Source organism: Saccostrea cucullata, unplaced genomic scaffold (assembly GCF_032062105.1).
Source record: "Saccostrea cucullata isolate Sc308-1 unplaced genomic scaffold, CSIRO_AGI_Scuc_v1 ctg15, whole genome shotgun sequence".
Lineage (NCBI taxonomy): Eukaryota > Metazoa > Mollusca > Bivalvia > Ostreida > Ostreidae > Saccostrea > Saccostrea cuccullata.
Window position 1 is genome coordinate 167917 of NW_026938676.1, and position 22970 is coordinate 190886.

General features: G+C 32.4%; 3 protein-coding genes across 4 annotated transcripts in view; 2 read left to right on the forward strand and 1 right to left on the reverse strand.

The window, feature by feature from the left end:
- The first annotated feature begins 247 nt into the window (after positions 1 to 247).
- Positions 248 to 1565, forward strand: LOC134250884 (NF-kappa-B inhibitor alpha-like). The gene is made up of 2 exons (XM_062733241.1): positions 248 to 366; positions 450 to 1565. Exon 2 carries the CDS (start codon positions 453 to 455, stop codon positions 1386 to 1388), a length of 936 nt encoding a protein of 311 aa, XP_062589225.1. The 5' UTR covers positions 248 to 366; positions 450 to 452; the 3' UTR covers positions 1389 to 1565.
- Positions 1566 to 2035: 470 nt separating this feature from the next.
- LOC134250892 (NF-kappa-B inhibitor alpha-like) lies at positions 2036 to 3985 on the forward strand. The gene is made up of 3 exons (XM_062733251.1): positions 2036 to 2066; positions 2554 to 2606; positions 2830 to 3985. The coding sequence occupies exon 3, from the start codon at positions 2838 to 2840 to the stop codon at positions 3855 to 3857; it is 1020 nt and encodes a 339-aa protein (XP_062589235.1). The 5' UTR covers positions 2036 to 2066; positions 2554 to 2606; positions 2830 to 2837; the 3' UTR covers positions 3858 to 3985.
- A 9638-nt stretch (positions 3986 to 13623) lies between these two features.
- LOC134250849 (uncharacterized) overlaps positions 13624 to 22970 on the reverse strand; it is a 42383-nt gene continuing 33036 nt past the window's right edge. For both annotated transcript variants that reach the window (XM_062733189.1, XM_062733190.1), the window contains exons 9-13: positions 21348 to 21626; positions 17054 to 17197; positions 16509 to 16682; positions 15941 to 16164; positions 13624 to 15811 (exon numbers count right to left, since the gene is read on the reverse strand). In XM_062733189.1, the coding sequence (XP_062589173.1) occupies positions 15166 to 15811; positions 15941 to 16164; positions 16509 to 16682; positions 17054 to 17197; positions 21348 to 21626 (1467 nt within the window). In that variant the 3' untranslated portion in view covers positions 13624 to 15165. The remainder of the gene's footprint in view (positions 15812 to 15940; positions 16165 to 16508; positions 16683 to 17053; positions 17198 to 21347; positions 21627 to 22970) is intronic.

Sequence of the window (22970 nt, forward strand, 5' to 3'; positions counted from 1 at the left end):
GATGTAAATTTTTGCCGAAACAAAAGTAGACAAGCTTCCTCTCGAATATTTTATTTAATTTCCTATGTAAAATCTGTTGTCAACAGGAAACTCTTCATTATACACCATTAATGTGAAAATTTGTTTTTTTCTCTGTTTGAAAATACTAAATGACTTTATATTAGGCTTTCTTTTCTTTATATTGAGAAAAAAAATGTATATAAATATATACCTAACAATATAAATTCAAACATGTCGTGCTTCTTAATAAAACGCAAGTAGGATTTCCAAAAGTTCTAATTATAGAACTGAAAATTTTCATCTATATTTTTCATAATATTAGTATTTAAAAGATTTTTTGTGTTTTGACGCCCACGTTTGCACTTGGTTAGTAAAATATTTTCATATGAACTAAAAAATAATCTTTTATTTTAGAAATGTTATTAATTTACATTATTTACGCTTTGTAGATCATGGACCTAAAAACTTCAAATACGGAGGGCGATATGAGCTATGCAAGTTTAGAAGAGGATGGCTGCCCCTTATTTTTTAACAAGGACGCAGAGTCAGGGTATTTTTCTGGAATTTCTAACGTAAGCCTGAAAGAAGAAAGCCTCAGCTTGTCAAAACAACGCCTGCTTGAACCTCCAACCGAATCTAGAAAAACACCAGAAAGCCCAGGAATTAGTCATCCTTTAAAGCAATTGAACATTTCATCCAGCTCTTTCTCTCCAGCAATTCAAAATGAAGAGTTCTCAAAGATGGTGTGTCGAGATAAAGACGGTGACACTCAACTCCACACTTCTATATGGCAAAAGAAAATACAGACGGTTTTCTATATTATAGAATGCATAGTTTCTGTTGATAGGGGATGGTTGGATTTTCCTAATTTAAAGCTACAGACACCACTGCATGCTGCAACTTTGCAAAGAATGGTTGAAATCGTTGCGTTGCTTATAGAAGAGAGAGCGGATGTAAGACTTTGTGATGACCAGGGTGATACATTGTTACACATCGCAAGCAGAGAAGGATACGACGATATAGTGAGGACGGTTCTGGATACTGGAGACAGACAGCAGGTCTTAAGCTGCATAGAGACACTCAACTATTATGGACAGACCTGTCTTCATATAGCAGCTAACGGTCTTCATCATAGTGTTCTAAAATTGCTTGTGTCAAGTGGTGCCAGTGTCAACATTAAAGATGGCATGTACAATTATACCATACTTCACTGTGTTGTTCAAAAACACAATTCTGAGTTACTGGACTACGTGTTAGGTTTGGAAAGCATTGCTTTGGATGCTACGTCTTATGCTGGAGAAACTGCCCTACAACTGGCAGAAAGACTGGGATTCTGTGACACGGCAAAGGTTTTAAGACACCACATCAATGATATTAACTCAAAATAATTGTGAGCCATTAGTTATGGATCTTGATTAATTCACTGAGCAAAAATGTCATCCATCTTTAAGTCTTGTTTCTATGATTGTAAATTATGTTCTCATATGAATTATTATAAGAAAAAATAATTAACCACATTTATGTGTTACTTAGTTTGTTGTGAGATGAATAGTTACACGAAAAAAATAATTACATTTCTGTATTTTAATTTATTATTCGTGTTTTTTTAAATTTCTCATTTGCATTTAAAATACATCTTTAAATCATATTCTATCATTAAGTAATTGACTGACGTTTTTTGTTTATAAACAACTTTCACACGCTCCTGGAAAATTAACGAAAAAGTAATGTAATTCAATAAACTATGAGCCTCGATATTGTAACAATACTGAATAATATAACTGAATTATATACGTTTGACCAAAACTTGTTTGCTATTAAAATTGACATAATCTTTATCTTCATTAAGATGGAAGAAATTCAGCAGATTTTGTTTTTAAAAAATGTATCAAATATATCTTTCACTTGGCAAATGTTTTATAATTGATATAAATTTACAGATATTTATTCAAAATAAATTTTAGTGGAATTTACTTCCTTTTGTGCAGAAGTAGCCTACTGAACCCAAAAATACATACTGGATACCTATTTCTAGTAATAATCTTTGCTGATTCTGAAGCTTCCGGGTATGTAGGTACTTGTACTAAAATAGGTACAAAGGACAGTACATATTGATAGCATTTGAATTATATAATAAATTTGATACGATGAATTTATTTGAGGTATGTTTAGTAAGCCATTGATATTGCACCTAATAGAGTTCAAAACAAAAATACTAGTATATCTAAATCGAAAGTACACTGTAACTTCCAATGACGTGTATCAGAGGAATGTCATAACTAGATATGGCCGTAAGATTTATTTATTGACAATTGATATAATTCTTATGGTTAAACTTATTTCAATGTATTATACACTTAGTTTGTTTAAAAAAAAACGTATTTGTTACATATGTGTTTTTATATATATTTAAAAAGTATCTTAGACATATAAATTAAGTTTCAATTTGAAGGTGATCAAGTTTGAAAAAGTTCATGTTCTATTTTTAAAAAAATTATTTTGGGTTGTGTTGATTAGTTGTGAAAGAGATATGAATTTTTTAATTCCACACAGGTTATCTGGGGAAACTCTACAAGAAAGAAAATGGATCCTCAGGAAGTCGGATAGTATGTTGATGTATTTAAACAGAAAGGTGAATTCCTATGGATAATGGTTCTTTTATTATGTCTAAGTACTCTTATTTATTCATCGAAAATAAAAAAAAAGTTTTTTTCATGCACTTGAATTCATAGCATATTTGTAAAATACTAGATTTAAGAATTGTACGATTCTTTTGGATAAATAACTTTTAATTTGAATAACAGTTTTTTCATATTTTATTTTGTACAGAAGGATCAATGGATGAAGGAAGTCGCAGTTTTCATGAGCTTCCAGATCAGAGTCTTGAAACTGATGGCGGTGTCTGCGAGTCTCTGTCCGGGATTCAAACAGATCATACCTTGATCTATTTTTCTGCTCCAAGATCTGGAGGAATTCCATTACACTCACAGAACCCCTCTACTTCAGATTCCCAATCTTTTAACGTCCAAGCATTGGAATCACCAGAAAAAGATCACCGCTCTTTCTCATGCAATGCAAGTTCAAAACAAAGGTTTCGAGTATCAGAAACCACGAAAGAAGGTCAAAATTCCCATCAGTTTTCAACAATTGCGGACGACAATCATGCAGAAACAGGTGTTGAGATTCCATACGCTATTTCGTATCCAAATATACAGAAAATGCTACGCAGTGACGACGAGCTTCATATGACTATTATAGACGGCTTAGTTCCTGTTGCTGAATACATTTTAAAAAGCCTTTCTGGTGTCAATGCAGACCTGTTAAATATTCAAAATAACGATTTACAAACACCTCTTTCTTTGGCTGTCCATGAAAATCATGTAAAGGTAGTTTTTGCACTGATTAAAAACGGTGCAAGCCTGTTAATTGTAGATAAAAATGGCAACACTCCATTGCATATCGCCTGTATTTATGGATTTGATAGAATTGTATGTCTACTATTAGAGAATGTAGAAAGAAAAATCATTAAGAAGTGTATATCAATCCCAAATTATTTCGGCCAATCATGCATACATTTAGCTGTAGACAGAATGCATTTTTCTGTCATGCGTCTTTTGCTAAAGCATGGAGCAGATGTGAATGATCGGGAGAAACTGTTTGGTATGACAATTCTACACAAGGCTGCTAAAACAGGGAATAAGCAACTGCTTGAATACCTTCTAACTTTGCAAGGTCTTGATTTAAACTCGAAAACTTTTGATGGATTAACTGCTATTTTCTTGGCATATTTTGAAAATCAACACGATATTCTCCATCTACTTGGCCAAGCTGGTTGCAATCTTTTTCATAAATTCTGATTCAATAATTTGTCTTTCTGTGTGTACGAGGGTTGTCCGTAAAGTTCGTGGACAACACTGATAATTACTGACAAACATTGATAAAATATTTGAAACTATTATTTTCATTAAATTAATGTTTCATTTTATACATATGCAATTATATTTAAACAAAAACAAAGCACAAATAGATAAATTTTTATCAGATACAAAAAAGACACACACTCATACCCGGAGCACTAAAAACGAAAATTCTTGACGTAACCCGACGTCAAAATCTTAATGATGCATGTTACTTTTCTCAACACAGTCACCGTTTAACTCAATACATTTCTTACGCATGTCATTTGAAATAGTCGTCAAAAATGTGTTCAAACTGTTCAGGTTTCGTATGTAAAATACTAGTACTATTTAACACTTCCTATCTCAGATCCTGCAAATCATCAAACCTTTGTCCGCGAATAAACGACTTAATTTACGTAAATACGGCAAAGTCACGTTACGAAATTCATTTTTTAAAGCACTGCAATCTCGGAATGATGGTCTTCCTTCAGGCATGTCATCCTGTAAACTGTTCCTCCTGTCCGAAAATTTTACTTATATTCCACTTAAATACTAAAGAACGGCTTCCTTTACTATACTTTACTGAATGTTTACAGCATTTATGAGTCTCTGTTGGTGTTTTTCCGATGTCTACGCATAATTTTATCACTGCTCTCTGCTTCACCTTTTCCAAAAACGTCCCTTTTTCGAATAATGCCGATCCTGTCTCAAAAGATTATAACCTCGATTTCTCAGCTATTTCTAAAATCTGAACGTTCAAATTTTGCAAGTTTGATGTTATAACTTTTGTCAACCTCATAATGTGCAAGCAATCGGTATTTTTGCGGAATTTTGCAAAATAGTAATGAAATTTATAAAGTAATAAATAGCTTTTTAAAGATAATTTTGTAATGCTCCGGGTCACCATCCCAGGTCTAATAATGAAGCCATTATTGTAATTATATATTTGAAATTGAATATAGTTTTATATTCTATAATTCACATTTAGTAAAGGATTATAAATATGCTGATAATAAATATTAATGAAACCATTTTAGATCAAATTTTAGCTTGTCCACGAACTTTACGGACAACCCACGTAAGTTTGGAAGGAGGAAGTAAAATATATCACTGTATAGGTTTGTTGCATTGAGGAACCATTGTTTGCAGTGAAAATATATTATGGAACATGAACTGTATTCACAAGTAATGGAATATTCCCCAAGTATTCATTGTAACCTTAAGTGAAAGGTTCATTGACCTTTTTTTATTGAAAATCATTACATGTATTCTAACAAGCTGGATCAGTTCTTATTGAAGCCTATCAGAAAATGATCTTAATTATCGATGTTATCACTGCATACAGGTTTGTTGACCTTATTATGAATATCTGAATATAATAAATAACACAATTTAAGGCATAAATAATGACCATAGGCTGCATTTCAGCATGGAATATAGAGAAAAGCGTATTGTAATAAAGAAACAATCTCAAACACGGAGAAAAACGCGAACAAGGTTTTAGTTTTGGGTTGTTATAAGTTGATATAATTGTAAAATACATTAAACAAAGTAGGAACCAAAACTTTTTAAATGACTGAAAATAAGTGCTCCAAGAAATTATAAGCTTTGTGATTTATCAAACTCTGAGTCATCAACAAAATGATTGTTAACACAAATTTACCAACCTCCCCCCCCCCTAAGCTACGTAAAAATACCATGGTTACATTACAGTCCCCTTATGATCCCCTCAAATAAATACATAAAGCATCGATTCTGATTAAGAAAATAGCTTACAGAACGCTCTAAATGTAAGAAGTGGTGACGAAAAATAATCGATCTTATTTTTTAAAACAATATATATAGATATGTAAAAAGGGAATAAAACACGGACTCCTGGAAATTTCCGGGGATGATCAGTAGCCTAGGAGGGTAAACATCCCTTGTCAAACCCGACGTGAGCCTTATGTATTCATCAGCTAGACGGAACTTTCAATAGTAAAAATTTATTTTTTAAAGCAAAGGCTAAACAAAAAGTTCGTGCGAAAATACAACCAAATTATAGGTTATGTTTGCTATTTATACAATCTACTTTATTACTTGGATGATCGAAATCAAATATTGAGCAGGAAAAAAAAAGCCAGTTTATATCTAAATACCCTTCTTTGTTTTGTCTTTTTTACATTTCTTCCCCTTGTATATTGGTATTTTCCCATGGATACATTTTTTTAGATCATATAACAATGATGTCATAAATGTCAACTGATAAAAACGTGCGAATTTTATAATTAGCACATTTTTTAACTTAAGTATTTCATGTAACATATAAGTTTTTTTTTTCTAGAACGAATGCCCGCAGGAAATATTCAGTTAAGTAATGCTACATTATCAGGTATATACTGTATGAGGGTTGTTCGAAAAGTTCATGGACGATGTCAATCTTCGTTATACTACTTTCAAGAAATCTAAAATAAGCTCAATACCCTGTGTAAAAACAATTGTTTTGTTTATGAGTGAAGTTTCGTTTCATTCGATTTAATAGAAATCAATTCACTTCATTTTAAAATCAACATGTTTTGCACCCGCGGAGCATACTTAACGGCGATGTAACGTCAAAAACATAGCGTCAAGAATTTCTAACACTTGAAATTAATTTTTCTAACAACTGTTCTCGTTGTATAATTTCCTTTGTCAATGTTTTAATTTCTTTTACCACTTAACTGTGCTTTCACAAGATCAGCAACTCGGAAGCACTACGTCTTTCCATGACGTTCCAAATTTTTAAAGATTTTGATCAGTTTTTACCAGATAAACCGTTCTTTCACAGATTGTCCTCGTCCGATACAGAGTCTATGTAACTCAAATACCGCCTGTACTATTATAAACACACGCACGACTTAATTGTGACATAATTTGTGATTCCTTTAACATATTTAGAGTTTATTTAGGATTTTTCACGAATATAACACAAAATTGCATCGTTATCTGCTACTCTGTAACGTTCAACAACGTCATCATTTTTGTCGCTTTCAATGAGAACTACCTATCTTCCCAAATTGATTTCTTTTCAACGAATCAAAATATTAAGCCATAATTTTGAATATAAATCAATGTAACAGTTCTTATTTTCAAAGTTTAGGAAGTTTTCAGTTTCTGCTCCATTTTACAGAGAATATGACTTCAGCCATTGACATATTTATTCCGATTGTTTTTTGTGAATTTCTAAATTTTGACCTGCCCCGCGGTCTGATTTTTGCAGTTTAAAATCTGGATAGGTTTGAAATTAATCATGATAATTTAAAAGTTTTTAATACAAATCATTTGGATTTATTGTTAGAATATTTCTACCAAATTTGGACAGCATATGAAGTTAAATGAAAAAGATATGACAGGAGTCCACCAACTTTTCGAACAACCCTCGTATTTTATCAATTATCTTTCTAAAAAGGGCATGCATGTTTTACGGACAACAAAGAGCGTTGGTGGGGATGGAATGTTACTTTAGGATTAAAATTTCAATTTACAAATTTGATAACTATATTATAAGTATAAGTAGAACAATTGCTGATGAAAATGGCTCAACTGGTTTATAATTCATTAAAATTCTTCAGTTAATTTACACTTAAATTTACCGGGGTACGTAAAAAGAAAATGATATGGAGCTCAGCGATTGCTGTGATGTCACATGTTACACATTTACATATTTTGCATTTTCTCCCCTTAGTAATCATTGGAACCAAGCAACTCTTGTAAGGCTGAACCTTTAACACAGTTTGGGAAGGGATTTATAATGGATGACTAGATTTTACTATCATAATTTTATACAAGTTTACATTTATATCTCTTTTAATTCAATTCACCGGGGTAAGTAAAAAAAAAAGGACATGTAATTATTGTTCTGCAAGATCCAAGCAATCTTTCAATGAACTTGAATCATTAAATTGCATCTTTATAGGAAGTACCTGTTTATGAAACTGGATGAAAACAGATTCTATTTATGTTCGGAAACAACGAGAAGCACATTATTCCACTGAAAAAACAAGATTTTCATTACATTTGTATTCCTTCTTTTGATGCCATTTGAGCTAACAATAAAACAAAATACAAGAAAGTTGGATATATTTGTTTCATATTTGGATATTTAATTCGAAAGAGACTGAATGATAACCTTACATTCAAATTTTCCGATCATGACAGGGAGCACACGGTTGGTGTGACGGCTGTGAATGGTCGGCAGGAGATGCTTACTTCTTCATGGAATCTGATCCCAACACTAATGTTTTAGAGATTTGTGTTTGTTCTACTCTTGATTTGTATTATTTAATGGACTTTTGAGCTCGTATACTGTTCGCTATTTCCATATATTTCATCAAAAAAGTTTTCTCATATTTTCCTGGTGTAAAAGTGTGCTGTCGATTGTTAAAGTCAGTGTTTCTCGCGAAAGTCTATTAAACAAGAGCAGGATTCGTTATAAAATGCAGTTTGGTTCTTATGTCCGACAAATTGCATATTTAACTTAAACCGTTCATTGCCAAAAATGCATAAATCACTCGTAACATATTTACAAACAGTTTATATTTATTGTTTGTATGAGATAGAATCTTCACTGAAACTTTTTTTTTACAAAATAAAGCAGCATTTTATGAATTTTATGACATTTTCTATCTTTCTACCTAAAAAAAATTAGAACTCTCGAACTCTCTCTCTCTCTCTCTCTCTCTCTCTCTCTCTCTCTCTCTGTGTGCACATTTTATATTTTGGAGGGAAAAATGTCTTTTGAAGATATACCTTTTGTCTTTCTCGGCACATTCCTAAAAGCTAAACCCCAATAAATCCCCCTTTTCATGCTTATTATACATAATAAAGGTGCATGGGTCTTGCCTCCAGCTAGGGAGAATTTCTTTACTGCGATGATGAAAAATTGATGTATATAAAGGATGATGAATGAAATGACTGATTAAATATTTATATCTTTTTTGAAAGGTTTCAGGCATTGTTGAAAGTAGGTCAGTTGTTAAGACCCAGGGATCTTTATATTGACAAAGATGTTTAATATCTTGTCCAATGTATTCGGTTCAGGGTAATAAAAAAACGAGCACAAAAGAAGTATCATTAAGGAGAGTTTCAAAATTGTAATATTTAGCATTAACCCATTTTTTCAGTTACTTTTACCAAATTTTTCCATGACTTCCTATGAGAGATTGTTTATCTACATAAGTCTTACGTCATTTTTTAATGTATCTCATTAATATAACAAGGTTATATTCCTTGTGGAGATTCCAAGCCGTTCCCCTATCATACGGCTTTCGCAGTTTGTCATGCAGGACCTTTTCGTAAGCTTTAATATTGTTTTGACCATTTCTTGCCGATATTTTGCTTTACCTCTACTCTTTAATATTATTACATTTTTAGCATTGTTTACTTGATATTAAACATCTCGCAACCATTGCCCTTTTCCTATCAAAGGAATAGTAATAATTCTTTATATACTAATTTATTATAAAACAGGTATCATTCAATGTAAAATTTGTCAAAAAAAAAAATAAAATAAATAAATAAATAAAAATTATACATTACGATTCTGTTTTGTTGAACTCCCGAAGTAAACTGTTGTTCTCGGTTAAACGGCAAATTTTTTGTTCTCGGATCAGTCAAAATGCATTTTGCACTTGTATCAAACATTATAGGATAGGTGATCTTATTGGTAAATATAGGTACTAATTGGTTGCAGAAAGGCACAAGCATGGACGGACTGCGTGTATTGCTACAGCAACGATTGATAATATTCAACAATAAAATTCAATAACTTTTTTTTATATAAAGCTTATTATGATAAACATCTTCCATTGATTTATATTATTAAATTATTTTTATGTTTATTTTTAAATTGAATAACTCCATATGAGTGAACAATTCCCGAGATGAACGTCCCATACTTATGCAGCAATATACCCTTGTTCACCTGCATGTGAGGTTTACGTCTCTCAGTTGATTTGATACTAGTACTCGAGAGCATGCTCTACGATTAAGCAATATCTGAAAGGAGGTGAGCTATTTGATAAAATAACGTTTTTCACCAGTCTTGTTTAGAACTAGCTGCAGATCTGTAGCGTTATGGTTTTATATATTTGTCTTTGACCATAACGCTACAGATCCCGTAGTGCAAAAAAGGTGCAATTTACTGCGCAATATTTTTTGCGCTCTTTTGGGGAGAATTTCTCCACTTCCTAGCTTTTAATAACCTTTCACTTTTTACACATTCTGTAGCCAATATGTATAGTTTATATCAATTATTTATAGTTTTTTTAAACTCGCTGGATATGAATTTTCAGTAATCTAACAGATAATTTTAATCAAGCGAGTTTATCACTTGTAGAGACGACTATAAAGGGTTGGGAGATGGATAAAATATACAGATTAATTAAATAATGTGTCTAGAATTAGGGGTTGAAAGGTAGTCTCTGAACGATGCTGGAAAGTGGTGAAATACCCAAAAGAGCAAAAAATATTGCTCTATGTTTAAAGCAATTTTTTGCAATGAGGTGTAGCGTTATTTCATAAAAAAATATATAAAACCATAACGCTACAGATCTGCAGCTATTTAGAACCATCATTTCGCAAGTTTATAGGTCGATACAATAATCTTGTCAGCAAATACAACCTTTCATTAAGTCAAATACTGACCGACGTTTTTCAAATTTATTGTTAGCTCATTATTTACACACTGAATTGTGTTTGTATTTTTCCCTTTTTTCCGATCTGACAAGGAGCACACGGCGGGTGTGACCGGTTGGCAGGGGATACTCACTCCTCCAAGGCACCTTATCCTATCTCAGATGTTTTAGAAGCCATATTTGCTCTACTTCAGACTTGTATTGTGGACTTTGCGTTTGAATACTGTTTGGTTGTTAATTGAACTTTGAGCATTGATACTTTTTGTTATCTCCATATTCCATAGGTATCACGGGTACTTGTTTCGTTTACATGTTATGCCTTACATAATTTTACCACAAGGTAGGCAACTCAGTTTCAGACACCCCAACTTCAAGCTAGTATTTTATCAGTTTATCAAAAATCAACCTAAAAACAAGACATTGTTCGCTTCGAGATATTTTTTGATTCATATTTGTTAACATTATACGGATTCTACGAAGAAATTCTGGAACGATTTAATAGAAAAGAAAAAAAAATCTCAAAAAATCTATGTTTCGTTAAAGTATGAAAATGAGTGAAAATTCAGTGAAATACTTGTTAGAATCGGGGTTGTATAAAAATGAGTTTGGTACTTTGTGGTAAAAAAATTAAGGGGTGCTCTGTATACAAAACAAGTGCCTGTAATGGATACTTTTATTAAAATTATCCAACATCAGCGTCTTTTCTGTAGGTGATCAGTATCCCTTTATTCTACTGATTCAATCTACCCATCTTTGTGAATTAAGGTTTCTACTGAGACTAATATGTACTAAAATATCAAAAAACAATATAATTTAATTTTTAGCTGCTACTATCCATCATAAATGCCGGTGAGGGGCTACAAAGAGACTGATATCGATGTTTCGAAGTTTACTGATAAAGTGTTCATGTATACGAGGGTTGTCCGGTAAAAGAGGTTTTTCGAAAATAATATATAGGTATTTTCGAACGCATATTTTTTTTGTATTTGAAATATTTCGAAGTATACTAATTAAGTGTACATGTATACATTGGGTTAAAAATTATCCTTATTCGATTGCAATCTTCAGAGAAGGGGGTTCAATAAAACAACCACAAAATATTCGGCGGAGAACGTTAAAATTCTCTAGAATTTTCAAAGATTTTTTTAAAAATTTCATTAGAGAACCAATATTAGAGATATAATGCATAAATTCATAATAATTCAAAATACGAAATGTTCCATTGAATATTTAATTGTATCGTTTTAGATTAGAGTTTAAGGCAGGGTTCTTCTCATATTTTTTGTATTTTAAAAGTTAATGAAATTTTCACAGAATCAAGAAGACAATATCAGTAAGTGATGTATCAGTGAGATTAAGTTTGACCATTTTATATTAGAGACAGGGTCAGATCAAGGTCATTATCTTTTCCTTGACATAAAGATATATATATATATATATATAGTATATATTTCCAATCTTGTGATGCTACTTCTATTTCAAAATTTAAAGATTGTTCTTTTTGCCTAAAAAGATACTACTTTATATTGGGTCTATAGCATGATGCCCCGTGTCAAGGATGACAACCCAATTGGCACGTAAAAGATCGTTTCTCTGGAGTTCAAAAAAGAGTAAGCTACTGGGGGCCGCTAGAGAAACCAAATTTACATAAATAATTTAACTAAACTGGATATTGGCTAATCCGAATTTTCTCTGTTTTTCTTGATTTTTTAGGATATATAACTTATTTTCATATGCTTCCTATATTCAACTTTTTCTTATTTTCACATATAATAAAGTAGTCTTACAAATGTACAAAATGATACAAAAATAAAAGGTTTTGATCGTTTACTTAGAGAGAAAAAATACTTTTTATGGATTTTTGGTTTAAATCTGCACTTTGATAGGAAGCGTTTAATAGTTAACAAAGTTTTAGTTTGTTTGAAAAATCATATTTATTTGATGTATTTTAAAAGTTGAGTCCCTTATTATTAATTTAACTTTCATTTGAAAATTTCTCAAAGTCTTCGATTGTTTAAAAATTATAACTAAATTCATTGTTCTATTATAATTTTGAGAGGCAGAAAAGAAGATATTTTCATACGCCACAATTCCGCCAAAAATATAGTCCCTGCTAGTTTTCAAACGCAGTTTACCATTTCTGTTTAAAGTTGTACAATTATGATGAGGAAAGAAAAATATGGTCTTTTAAACCCCTTACACCTAAATATATAAGACATGTAAGCAAATATACTTTGAATGTTTCATCTAGTCAGAAACCAGAGAAGAATCCTACCTTAATTAAATCACGTTTATCATTAAAGATTAATCTAATTTCATAATTATATTTTTTAAAATATTTTAAATAAGTTACAAATTAAATCAACTTAGTACAGTGTACATATAAGTAGGTAATACTTCAAGGAGCATTTTAATTGAACTAGATTTGTAAACTTTCTAAATCTGGCTCGACTCCATGAATTGTGTCTTTTGTAAGAGAAACACTATTTAAACTATAAGTGGATTATAATTTAACGATTTAGTTGTGGTCCATTGTATCAGTGAGTTGTTTTTGGCAAAAGTTAATACGACAATATTTCAGCCGTTACCAATTAATCCAAACAGGCCGTGGCATAAATGTTGGCACTAGATCTGTATTTATCAGTAAAGACTTCTAATTTTTTTCTGTCTAAATGTTATATTAATATCCCTATCATTATTACAATAAAAACATTATGAAAGTAATTAGAACTTGGATTCCAATGCCTAATTTGTGTTCATAAATAGAGCAACAGGGAACGAAACTATGCATTTTCGTTTGCGTTACATCTAAAAAGACGTCAGCTAGAATAAAATCAAATACTCCAAATGGAGGACGAGACCTCTACTGTCCTTTTCTGTTTTTATTAAAACAAGATTTCTATTGTTATTCATCTGTTGTCTTTCCAACTTAATTTATAGATTGAACAAAAATAATAATAATCCTTATAATATGCGCAAACTTGTGAATAAAACAGAGGATAACAACAGCATTTTTATGAAAAATATGTTTATTGAAGCAACAATTCAATGATAACATTTCATATATACAATGATTTGTATAACCAAATTTCTATCACAGCTTCAACACAGTAATGGACGTATTTCAAAGTAAATGTATAAGGTATTTCGTAAGGAAAACAAAATCTTAAATGCATAAACAAAGAACAACGATGTATTCATCAAATTAACCAACCAATCACATGATTTCTATTTTCAAAATTATGAATGTAGCACAAAGTATGCGAGGTATAATGTAATGTATTCTTCAAGCACTCTTTGTAAATGTTTTCTGAATTGAATTCTGCTCTTACTGAACAATAAAACCCATGTCGTTTAACTAAATTTCAAAGGGCAACCATAAACTCTGTTGTAAAATAATGCTGTTTATTTAGATTTCCGATTAAGTGAGTCTCAAATCGGACTGTGCGTCTCTCCGAATGTAATTGTAAGTTTATACAATCACATCGAATAATCGGTTCTTTTTCTTCAACATTCACTCTTTTTAGATTAACAGGTGCTCTTTCATGTAACATTCAAACATTTCAATGCCCTTTTTTTAACACCCAAACAATATTTTTTTTTCAAAAGTTTTTAACAGGCACCTGTATCTGAAAAACAACATAAAACATGAATTTGGCAAACCACGGTAAAGGTATAGCGTTGCGTGTGTTCAAATTGAAAAACAGAAATGTGAAATGTATTAAAAATTTTGTTACGGCTATCATCTACTAGAAGGGGAAGTCACACGAAATACATTGTTATAAAATTTATCAAAAGGTACACACTAAATTGCGAAAGCAATGTACAGTCAATGGATATTTCTTGCGAGTGAACCTCTACAAAATCAGGGTCACTTCATTTTCCGTCAATATTGCATTGACTGTATATTGTCTTCAAGAGCACTCAAGACGTTTATTTTACATATTCAAATACTGTGGTGGTAAAGATGCTAATTATTTTAAGATAAAAATAATATTCAACCCGTCCCTGTTCCAGATTTCGGAAAAAATATAACTATATACACACAAGTAGAAAAAAACTTAACAAATATTGCATGGCACCAAATATGCACTTCTAACAAAAACATTCATTCCGATGATAACAAACTCTCAAAAAGTACAAAAGAAATTAGCTGTGCTTTCTATTGGTATCTCAACAATATCAATAAACAAACTCTAGCAAATCTAGCTTAATTTCAAAAATACTAAATGATAACACAGCACTTGTTGGTAAAAATTTGACCCTCCTCAGCTTCCATATAATGAAATATATTCGGTAGACTAGTATACTTTCACTTTTTTCAAAACATTTCTGTAACACAATCGAAATTAAAAGTGATGTCAATGAAAATTTGATGAAATAAATATTGATGATGGTAGATGGAAAAATCTTTCACGCTACAACAATAAATATTCAACAAGCAATGCCTAGGGCATATCAAAATAAATCAATTATATAACAGTCTTTCAGAAAGACACTGTTCACTGGAAGATGATATACTCATTCTTATCTGGTTCAGTCTCGTACACGTAATATTTGATTTTAAGTTCACGCTTCGTAAAATATAATGTAGATATCTAAATATGGCAAAATTATAGCAGTTCATCAACATATTCAATTCGACACTGAAATACCGGCACATCAACTTCCACCTCTAAAACATGGGCGTCTAAAGTAAAATAATAATTTCCTTCTTGTGGCAAAGTAATATGGAAGGTTTCGGCGTTTTCAGCGTCTCTTATTTCCTCAATAATGTTCTCTTTCAGACTATATGCATCAAGTTCCGGTCCTGGACCGGAATATTCCAAGGACGGATTCACTGCAACGTTTCTGAGTAAAACAGTAATGCTAAGTTTGCCATCATAAGTCCGAATCACAGACTTCATGCTTAATGGGCGGATATTAAAGTGAAACATGGCTGGCCAAGTTTTGACCATGGACTCAAATCCTTCAATTGAATACGTTTGGTTCATCAAAAGCCACCTCTTTTCTTTTGGATAATGAGAAAGCAAAAAGTTATCAGGTGAGGTCATAAAATAGTGGTCCATATAAAATCTTTCGTGTTTATTATCTCTATCACGTTTGGCGCCATATTGAGGATCCACCAATCGAAAGTGACCGTCTAACTGAACAGCACACCACGTGTGCTGGAATTTAGATGACTGAACAGTATTTCCTGGCAAATAGTCCTGGCTTTTCACATATCCTTCAACTTTCTCGCATTTTATTCCTGCCGCCCTGCAGAACAATAAATGATATCATAAGAAGTGTACATGTTTTGACTGTAACCAGCAGGAAAATTAAGGACGTCTATAATTTCTGTTCGAGGAACCTTGATAGTTCCTTATTAAAAGTTGCATTACTTACTTGCAAAGCTCCTGGTAAAGCTGTGCATATGTCATCTTTTTGTCAGCTAACATCTTCACTTTGGCCGCAGGAGAAGTTGCTTTATGTTTGCCCTTTGGAGGCTTACATAGGTCGAGATTTGTGACCCAGCAGTAGAGGGCATGCGCTTTAAGTTGTTGTGTCATGAGACCTTTCGTTATAGCAGCAACGAGAGATTTCACATCCCCGTGGCTCTCGGGCTTTACCTTTCAAAGAAAAATGGCCGTGAAATGAGTTTTAATAATTCTTCTTTATGTAATACTAAAACATCATGCGTGAAACAGCCATGACAACTTCTACCGACAAAGATTAAAGTATTCTTTAAATAATTTCTTAGTATGAAAGATTTACTCATGCTTCATTCAAGTGTAATAGAAAAACAAGATTTTTGCTACCTCCAGTAGCTTATCGGATACTTTTCATAAAATGGGAAAACTTTTTCCTAACCGTAAGATGTTTGTGAAACGTCCACTGCTCGTTTTGAGAAAATGAACAAAACGCCAAAAAAAAAAAAAAAGAAAGAAAATACTGTAATAAAGTATTAAATTACCTTCTCCACCCGATCGATCATCTCGGGTGTTTCCGTTAAACAAGTTTCGTCTATATCGTCCGTTTCCGGTTCCTTGGTGGCCTCAGAACTTGAGTAGCTCGAGTAACTTCCGGAAGACATGCTGACAGCTATTCCACTATCCGGACGACTCTTTACACTACTTTTACCTTCAATCTAAATGGGACAATTGCACAAAACTTTAACTTTTAATAATTAGAATATTTCCTATATTAAAACATGGGTGTTTCGTTTGTAGAAATATCTTTCATGCTTCTAATGCATCTTTGAAGAATTTAGGAATTTTTACAATAAAAAGATACAAGTACTCCTTACAAACGAAAGAAGTTATAAGCAACACCCAAAATGACATTTACCCTACATCCAAAATTTGCCCAAAACTAGTGTAAATAAACAAATAAAAGGATAGCCTTTATGGTGTATACACACTATGTGCATTTTTCCCTACTACAGTATTTTAAGCATGATTGCTGTTCTATGTCTTCTGACAAATTTCAAACAACGTACAGAGAATCGTTTAGCTATACCTCTTCTACTCTGGTAAGTATATGATGTTCCTCCGCTCCTTCAGACAGGGGTTCCATTGGCGCTAGTCCCGTCATCTGGGGGGCACCCGCTCGTCTCTTCCCCGTCATCACCCTCTGGTTCATTATCCCATTCTGTCGGGTATTCTGTAACAAATACACCCGGTTAATATTTCACTTGTTCTCCATTTTAAAAAGAAAATTGAACGACGATCTGATGTTGTTGTCTACAAAACGAAGATCATGCTGAGGTTGGAAGAAGTCGTGTAAATTGCTTGACCCCGTTTGACCACTGATATTACGTTTTGAAGGTAAACATTGTCTGCTGGTAAGTGGATGTCACTCACTAGACTAATGCATTTAGATTGTGTGCTCTTATTGTAGATTTAAACCCTTCACTTGAGAGCTTAAGGTTTTTTCAGAGACAAATTTCAAACATTTTCAAGTTAATCAAAATTCTCTCCGTTACAGCTATTGTTGGCAGTCCTGTGACGTTAATACGGTTCTTACTGATCCAGGTCCCCAAAAACATCATCTCATGTTTTATAAACTTAATGATTCGAGATATAAATGGCTTTGAAAGAATAATATGCATACTAATACTCGCATTCTGAATACGTCTACCTTTTAAACGATTCTTGAAAGTCTGCTCTCAGATCTCTAATTGAAATTTCGCTATTGAAGTGCTTTCTGATTTTGTTTACGCACATTTCAGCAATCGAGACATTTTATGTCACGTTCCAAAGAGACTCAAGTTGCTAATAAGGCATTTGTTGCATGTAATTAGGGGTACGCACGTTTTAAATATAAATATGCATCTCCGAAAATTGTCGATTTATTTTAACAAAAACTAAATAAATTTTTATTTTAAAAGATAACAAAGATACTACAATTGATTCTTTGAAATAAAAAGCCTTTATTTTTTTGAAAAACAAAAAATGCACTTTTAAAAGGCTCTATTTTTTCCATCACAATCGTCTCTTTTATCGGTAATTTTTCAGTTTATTTTTTTTCTTCAAAAGAATGGTGAAATGCGGATATTTCAATCGAAAGAAATAAAATTTAAAAGTTTATATATGAGGACTTTGAAATCAAAATTTACAAAATCATAAATATGAAAGCAAACTTACATGGTAATCGACAGACCTAACCGTTAACATCATTTTGACGAGTTTAAATCCCCGGTAAGTCTGCTGTGTCAAATCAAACACATTATCTCCGCTCACTTTTTATATATACAGGATGAATTTCATGAGTCGATGAACAATCAACCCAACACCGGAACAGATTGAGGGTCAAGTCGTCACCTGTTAAACGACTCTTTCCTCAAGGGTATAAATGTATCGTGTACTCCCCACTTCTCGTGACAAACGGTCCGTTGGTGGTATGCACTGAGAGAACCTGGGGCTTTTTGACAATCAACCCTTTAGCCATGAAACTCATTTAAAGAATCCCTAGCGCTTTATGTCAACAATAAAATACTTGCTCGGCTAATTCGTTACATTTAAAGAGTATACAGAACACCGCGGAGGTATATAACGTGGGAGCGGTTATTAGTCGTAAACTTCGTCGCGTGTGAAATCACTTATTTTTCCATGGTCCCCTGAATTCGTTTCCTTTGTCCTGATACAGAGAAAAAAACTGTTGGAGAGATCATTAATATTGATGAATTATCTGTAATTAAACTTTTTCAGGTGTAACATTCTAAAATTTGTCAAATTTTTAATATAAGGTAAACCCCTCGAAATGTGATGGCAGGAACGTTGAAATTACTATAATGATTTCAAATTAAGGTGCGTAGTTTTCATTATAAGTTCTGCAAATTTGGAAAATAAAACAACAATAAAAAATACTTTTAACATTTTACTTGCTTTCATAATTTGGAAGTCATTAAACAAATTGCATGGCATTGGGAAAAAAACAGGATGATAAAATATTTTGTAAACTTTTTAAGCAAAATACGAACTATTTTTTCACTATTTGCAAAATACCTTTCCGAAAAACTTTTTAGAATATTTATATTTTTTTCTTAATACCAATATAGACTTCCAGAACCTGCAATTTCTTACGGTACACATATACAATCATGTTTAACGATGACCACGTCCTGAATTTGTGCCTGCTAGTGTCTGGCCGCAAATGAAAGCATGACTGTCTCCAAATAAGTGAATAAGGTGTTTTAATTGATTACTAAATAAATCTCTTTTTAGAACATACTATTGTCATTACAGTAGAACAGTACAAAGAATGGAAGTTTTCTGATCTTTAAACAATATGGTTTGTCTTAAAGCACACAGTTATCAGATTTTGTCGGGTTTATTCATAGACTTTCTGTTTAAATCGCCTTGGGGGTAAAAACGCAATGTTACATTCAACAGCTATTGTGTGCCAAACAGTGAGATTGGGTTGCAACTGTGTGAATGGCAATTAAAACAATAATTAATTACGCAGGAAACGTGAACTTCATTATGACGTCACGTAGCATGAACATTTACAAACATTAATGAAATACATTGTCTTTTATGTTTTATTAGTTTGTCAGGAAACGTTTAAGTCAGATTGATTAATTGTTTTTATATTTAACAATTAAAAAGCAAACGGAAGGTTCATTGTAAATTTCCATTCTATGAGCCCAAAATTCTATTTAATCCCTTTTATACATTTTTCACTGAAACAAAAAAGGAATTAGTTAAAATAGGAGAACCGGGTAATTCGTCTCTAATTCTAAAGTGCTAATAGTATCCCTAGTTTTGGAGGTAGTTCAAGAATTTGGTTTCCATTGGTAATATGGAGCAGCTTGTCTGAGGCCAGGGGACTTAATCCGGGAAAGACTCGGATCAAAACGGTTAATCGGTTCACAGAAACAATCTCATTACGGGAAGGACTGGCCAATACCAAAGTGTTTTGTTGTTTTAATTTTCTCGTCATTTTTCTCCTCTTAAATTCTTCAGCTGATTTTTTAAGTGGCAAGTGAAGAAAACATATTAATCACAGTTTGATCAAAGAAATCAGATTGAATATCATATCAACATATCCATATAATTACAATGAGAAAGCCAGAAATCAGGACTTTTTTGCTTCAATGAACGCGTTCTTTATTTTTAAGGAGTGTAGAATGCAAGAATTTGACCATTAAAAAAACAGTCGTTCTGTATGCAATTCGTACAATCTGTTTTGTCGATTGTATTCAAATTCCGTATATAGCTAAATCTTACTTATATTATTATTTCCTCTGCAATGAAAGTATTTCGATGTGGTAATAAGGACGTTTTAATGGGTGAAATTTGCTCTTATTTACGACTCGAGCACTTCAAATACATATTGCAGCCAGTCTTGCCAGGCGAAGCTGTAGTCCTTTAATCATTCATTTCTCTGCGGGGAAGCAATACAGCAATACCGGGTATTTTTACATAGTGATTTATAATAGACTTGTATGTAATATTGTTTGGCAATAATGCTCCAAAGCTCTCATCGTATTAAAGAGGAAAAGTCATGTGTCATTCTGTTTGACAAAAGAATATAAACATTGGGTAACACGCTGCCATTTTTTCTCTAAAGGTACAGTTTTATTGTGGATCTTTATTAAACAGGACTTCCCTTTAATGGATTTTTTTTATCAATTTATCTTTTCATATTTCATCCAGGAGGATACAATAACTTATTCCATCACTTTAAAAAATATTCAATCTAAAAACGCCTTATTTAATATATCTATTATTTATATATCAATTATTTATCCCGTATTTTTCTACTAAAATTGAAATGCTTTTATTCCATTGGGGTAGGATTTATTGTCGTATAATATTGAAACTGTTCGAGAGGAGCATTTCCTTGGAATATTTTCAAACGAAACACAGCTGTCAAATAAAGTTTACACTTAACTTTTGGAGAAAATACTGGGCAAACACAGAACATTTGTTTAAGTATTGATATGAAACAACTCTTTCGTGACTTTTAAAAAGGACTTGGTATTATTAGTCAAAAAATGTCATACGTAATCTCGGCATAATGGAGAAAAGGGAAGGACTTGACAGCTGTTTAAAGCAAGAAAAAGTTAAATCTTCACCTTTTCTACAAAAATCACTCCCAGGGTAAAGCACAGCTTATTAAAGTCTTAACTTGGGTTTAACTCTTTATCGGCATAGTATATCAACATCTTTTTTCTTGTCAACTGAGTATGTTTTATGGGGTATTTTTTAAGTTCGTTACTCTATAATGTTCTCCAATTTTCAGAGTAAAAAATTGTCACGAAACGTGTCTCTTGTCTGCCTATAATTTATTTCCACACAATACCCACCTCATCTAGGTCTTTCCTCCATTTGCGCATGTCCGGTTCACTTCGTCTGCTGCTGTTGCTGTTAGCAGAAGATTCAGCGCGCGTGTCACCAACAGCATCATTGAGACTGCGTGTATGTTTCAGGGGAGCGGGGCCCACTGATATCGCCTTTACCCGTACGTTTGCCGTCTTCTTCATATGTGCCACTATTTGACTTTCTAGATCCTTTCTTGTGATGGCATTCCGTTGGATTAGCTGGCGTATTTCTTTGATAAACTCCCTATCTAGTCTCAGAAGCTCCTAAAAGAGGACAAGACAATATTTATAAGACACCTGTTAGTGGTAGCTGCTAGAGACATTAGTGTGTATCCATTTGTTTTTCTCTTCATAATTTGCTCAAAGTCTCGGCCATTGTAATCATATGTAGACTGATAAACACAATCTTCAAGATAAAGTGTGGTCTGTTTAGTCTGTACAAATAAGAACTGTTAGAGGACAAATCCAATTTTATTTCCCTCTCAAAATCACAAGTTAAACTGCATTCTTTAATTAAAGATCCTACAGAATTGTTGCAAGTTCATGAATACTCCGTGGCTGAAAAGAACATTGAAGGTGCACACGCTTTTAATTACATTGTTAGACTGGGTAAAGTTCTTCCACTTTAAGTTCTATAAACTTTCACCATTCGTTTCAAATCATCGGAGCGTTTATGAGGTACTAGCCGATAATAATTCTCTTTTTGGGTTTTTACAGACAATAGCAAATCCCTGGTTAATACCGTCTTTGTGTGTAAAAGGTGAAAGAAAACAATACCAAAAGGCCATATGTATATTGCGGTAACAATTGAAAATATTGGTTTAATATGTATATTAAAATTTCATTTCTATTGTAGACGTGTTCTTTTATCTAGCAAAGGAAAACCTGCCAAAATCGGCTTACAAACTGAAATTATTTAAAGATCAATAGCGAAGAGACACTTTTTGTAACGATATTGAATGTAATATTCCTAGCACGTGTCATTTAGAACTTACAACATTCATCCAGCATATCGATAATTTTACCCTTCTCCCCTCAAATAAAAGAAAAAAGATCACAGAGATATATTTTACTTGCACCTTGATTTTTCTTGACCCAGGCTATACATGTACTACCACGGGTTTAAGTAAATGCAGATTTTTTTTAAGAAATATAGTAGTTTTTGGAAAATTCACAATAATTCATAGACTGGAAAATATTAAAGCTGGCGCCAGCAAAATTGATAACAAATAATTACCAAATACAAAACGAGATTAAAAAGTTCAGGCAATCATTCATAATTTAACGAATTATCATGATATGAGAACTTTGTTTTAACAGGTTCTATATAATTTTTTTGCAGCTTGTCCAACAATGAAAAATGATCAAAGTTCATCGTAACGATTCTTGGCTTGGAAGGTTGACAAAGAGAGAAGTCATGTAGTGACTGGAATTCAACAATTCTTCATAAGAAGAGAATTCTGAAGAAGTACGTTTCTGAAGTTTGAACTTCGCATATTGCCATATTTTTTAATACAGTGTGCACTTATCACTTTAATCAACTCCGAGATTCCTATTTTTATTTGTTTTTTTTATATACATCATTTCAAAATTCAAAAAAAAAAAAAA

Excerpts from the sequence above, each read along its gene's own strand:
- LOC134250892 (XM_062733251.1), top strand. The coding sequence starts at position 2,838 with ATGGATGAAGGAAGTCGCAGTTTTCATGAGCTTCCAGATCAGAGTCTT.
- LOC134250884 (XM_062733241.1), top strand. The coding sequence starts at position 453 with ATGGACCTAAAAACTTCAAATACGGAGGGCGATATGAGCTATGCAAGT.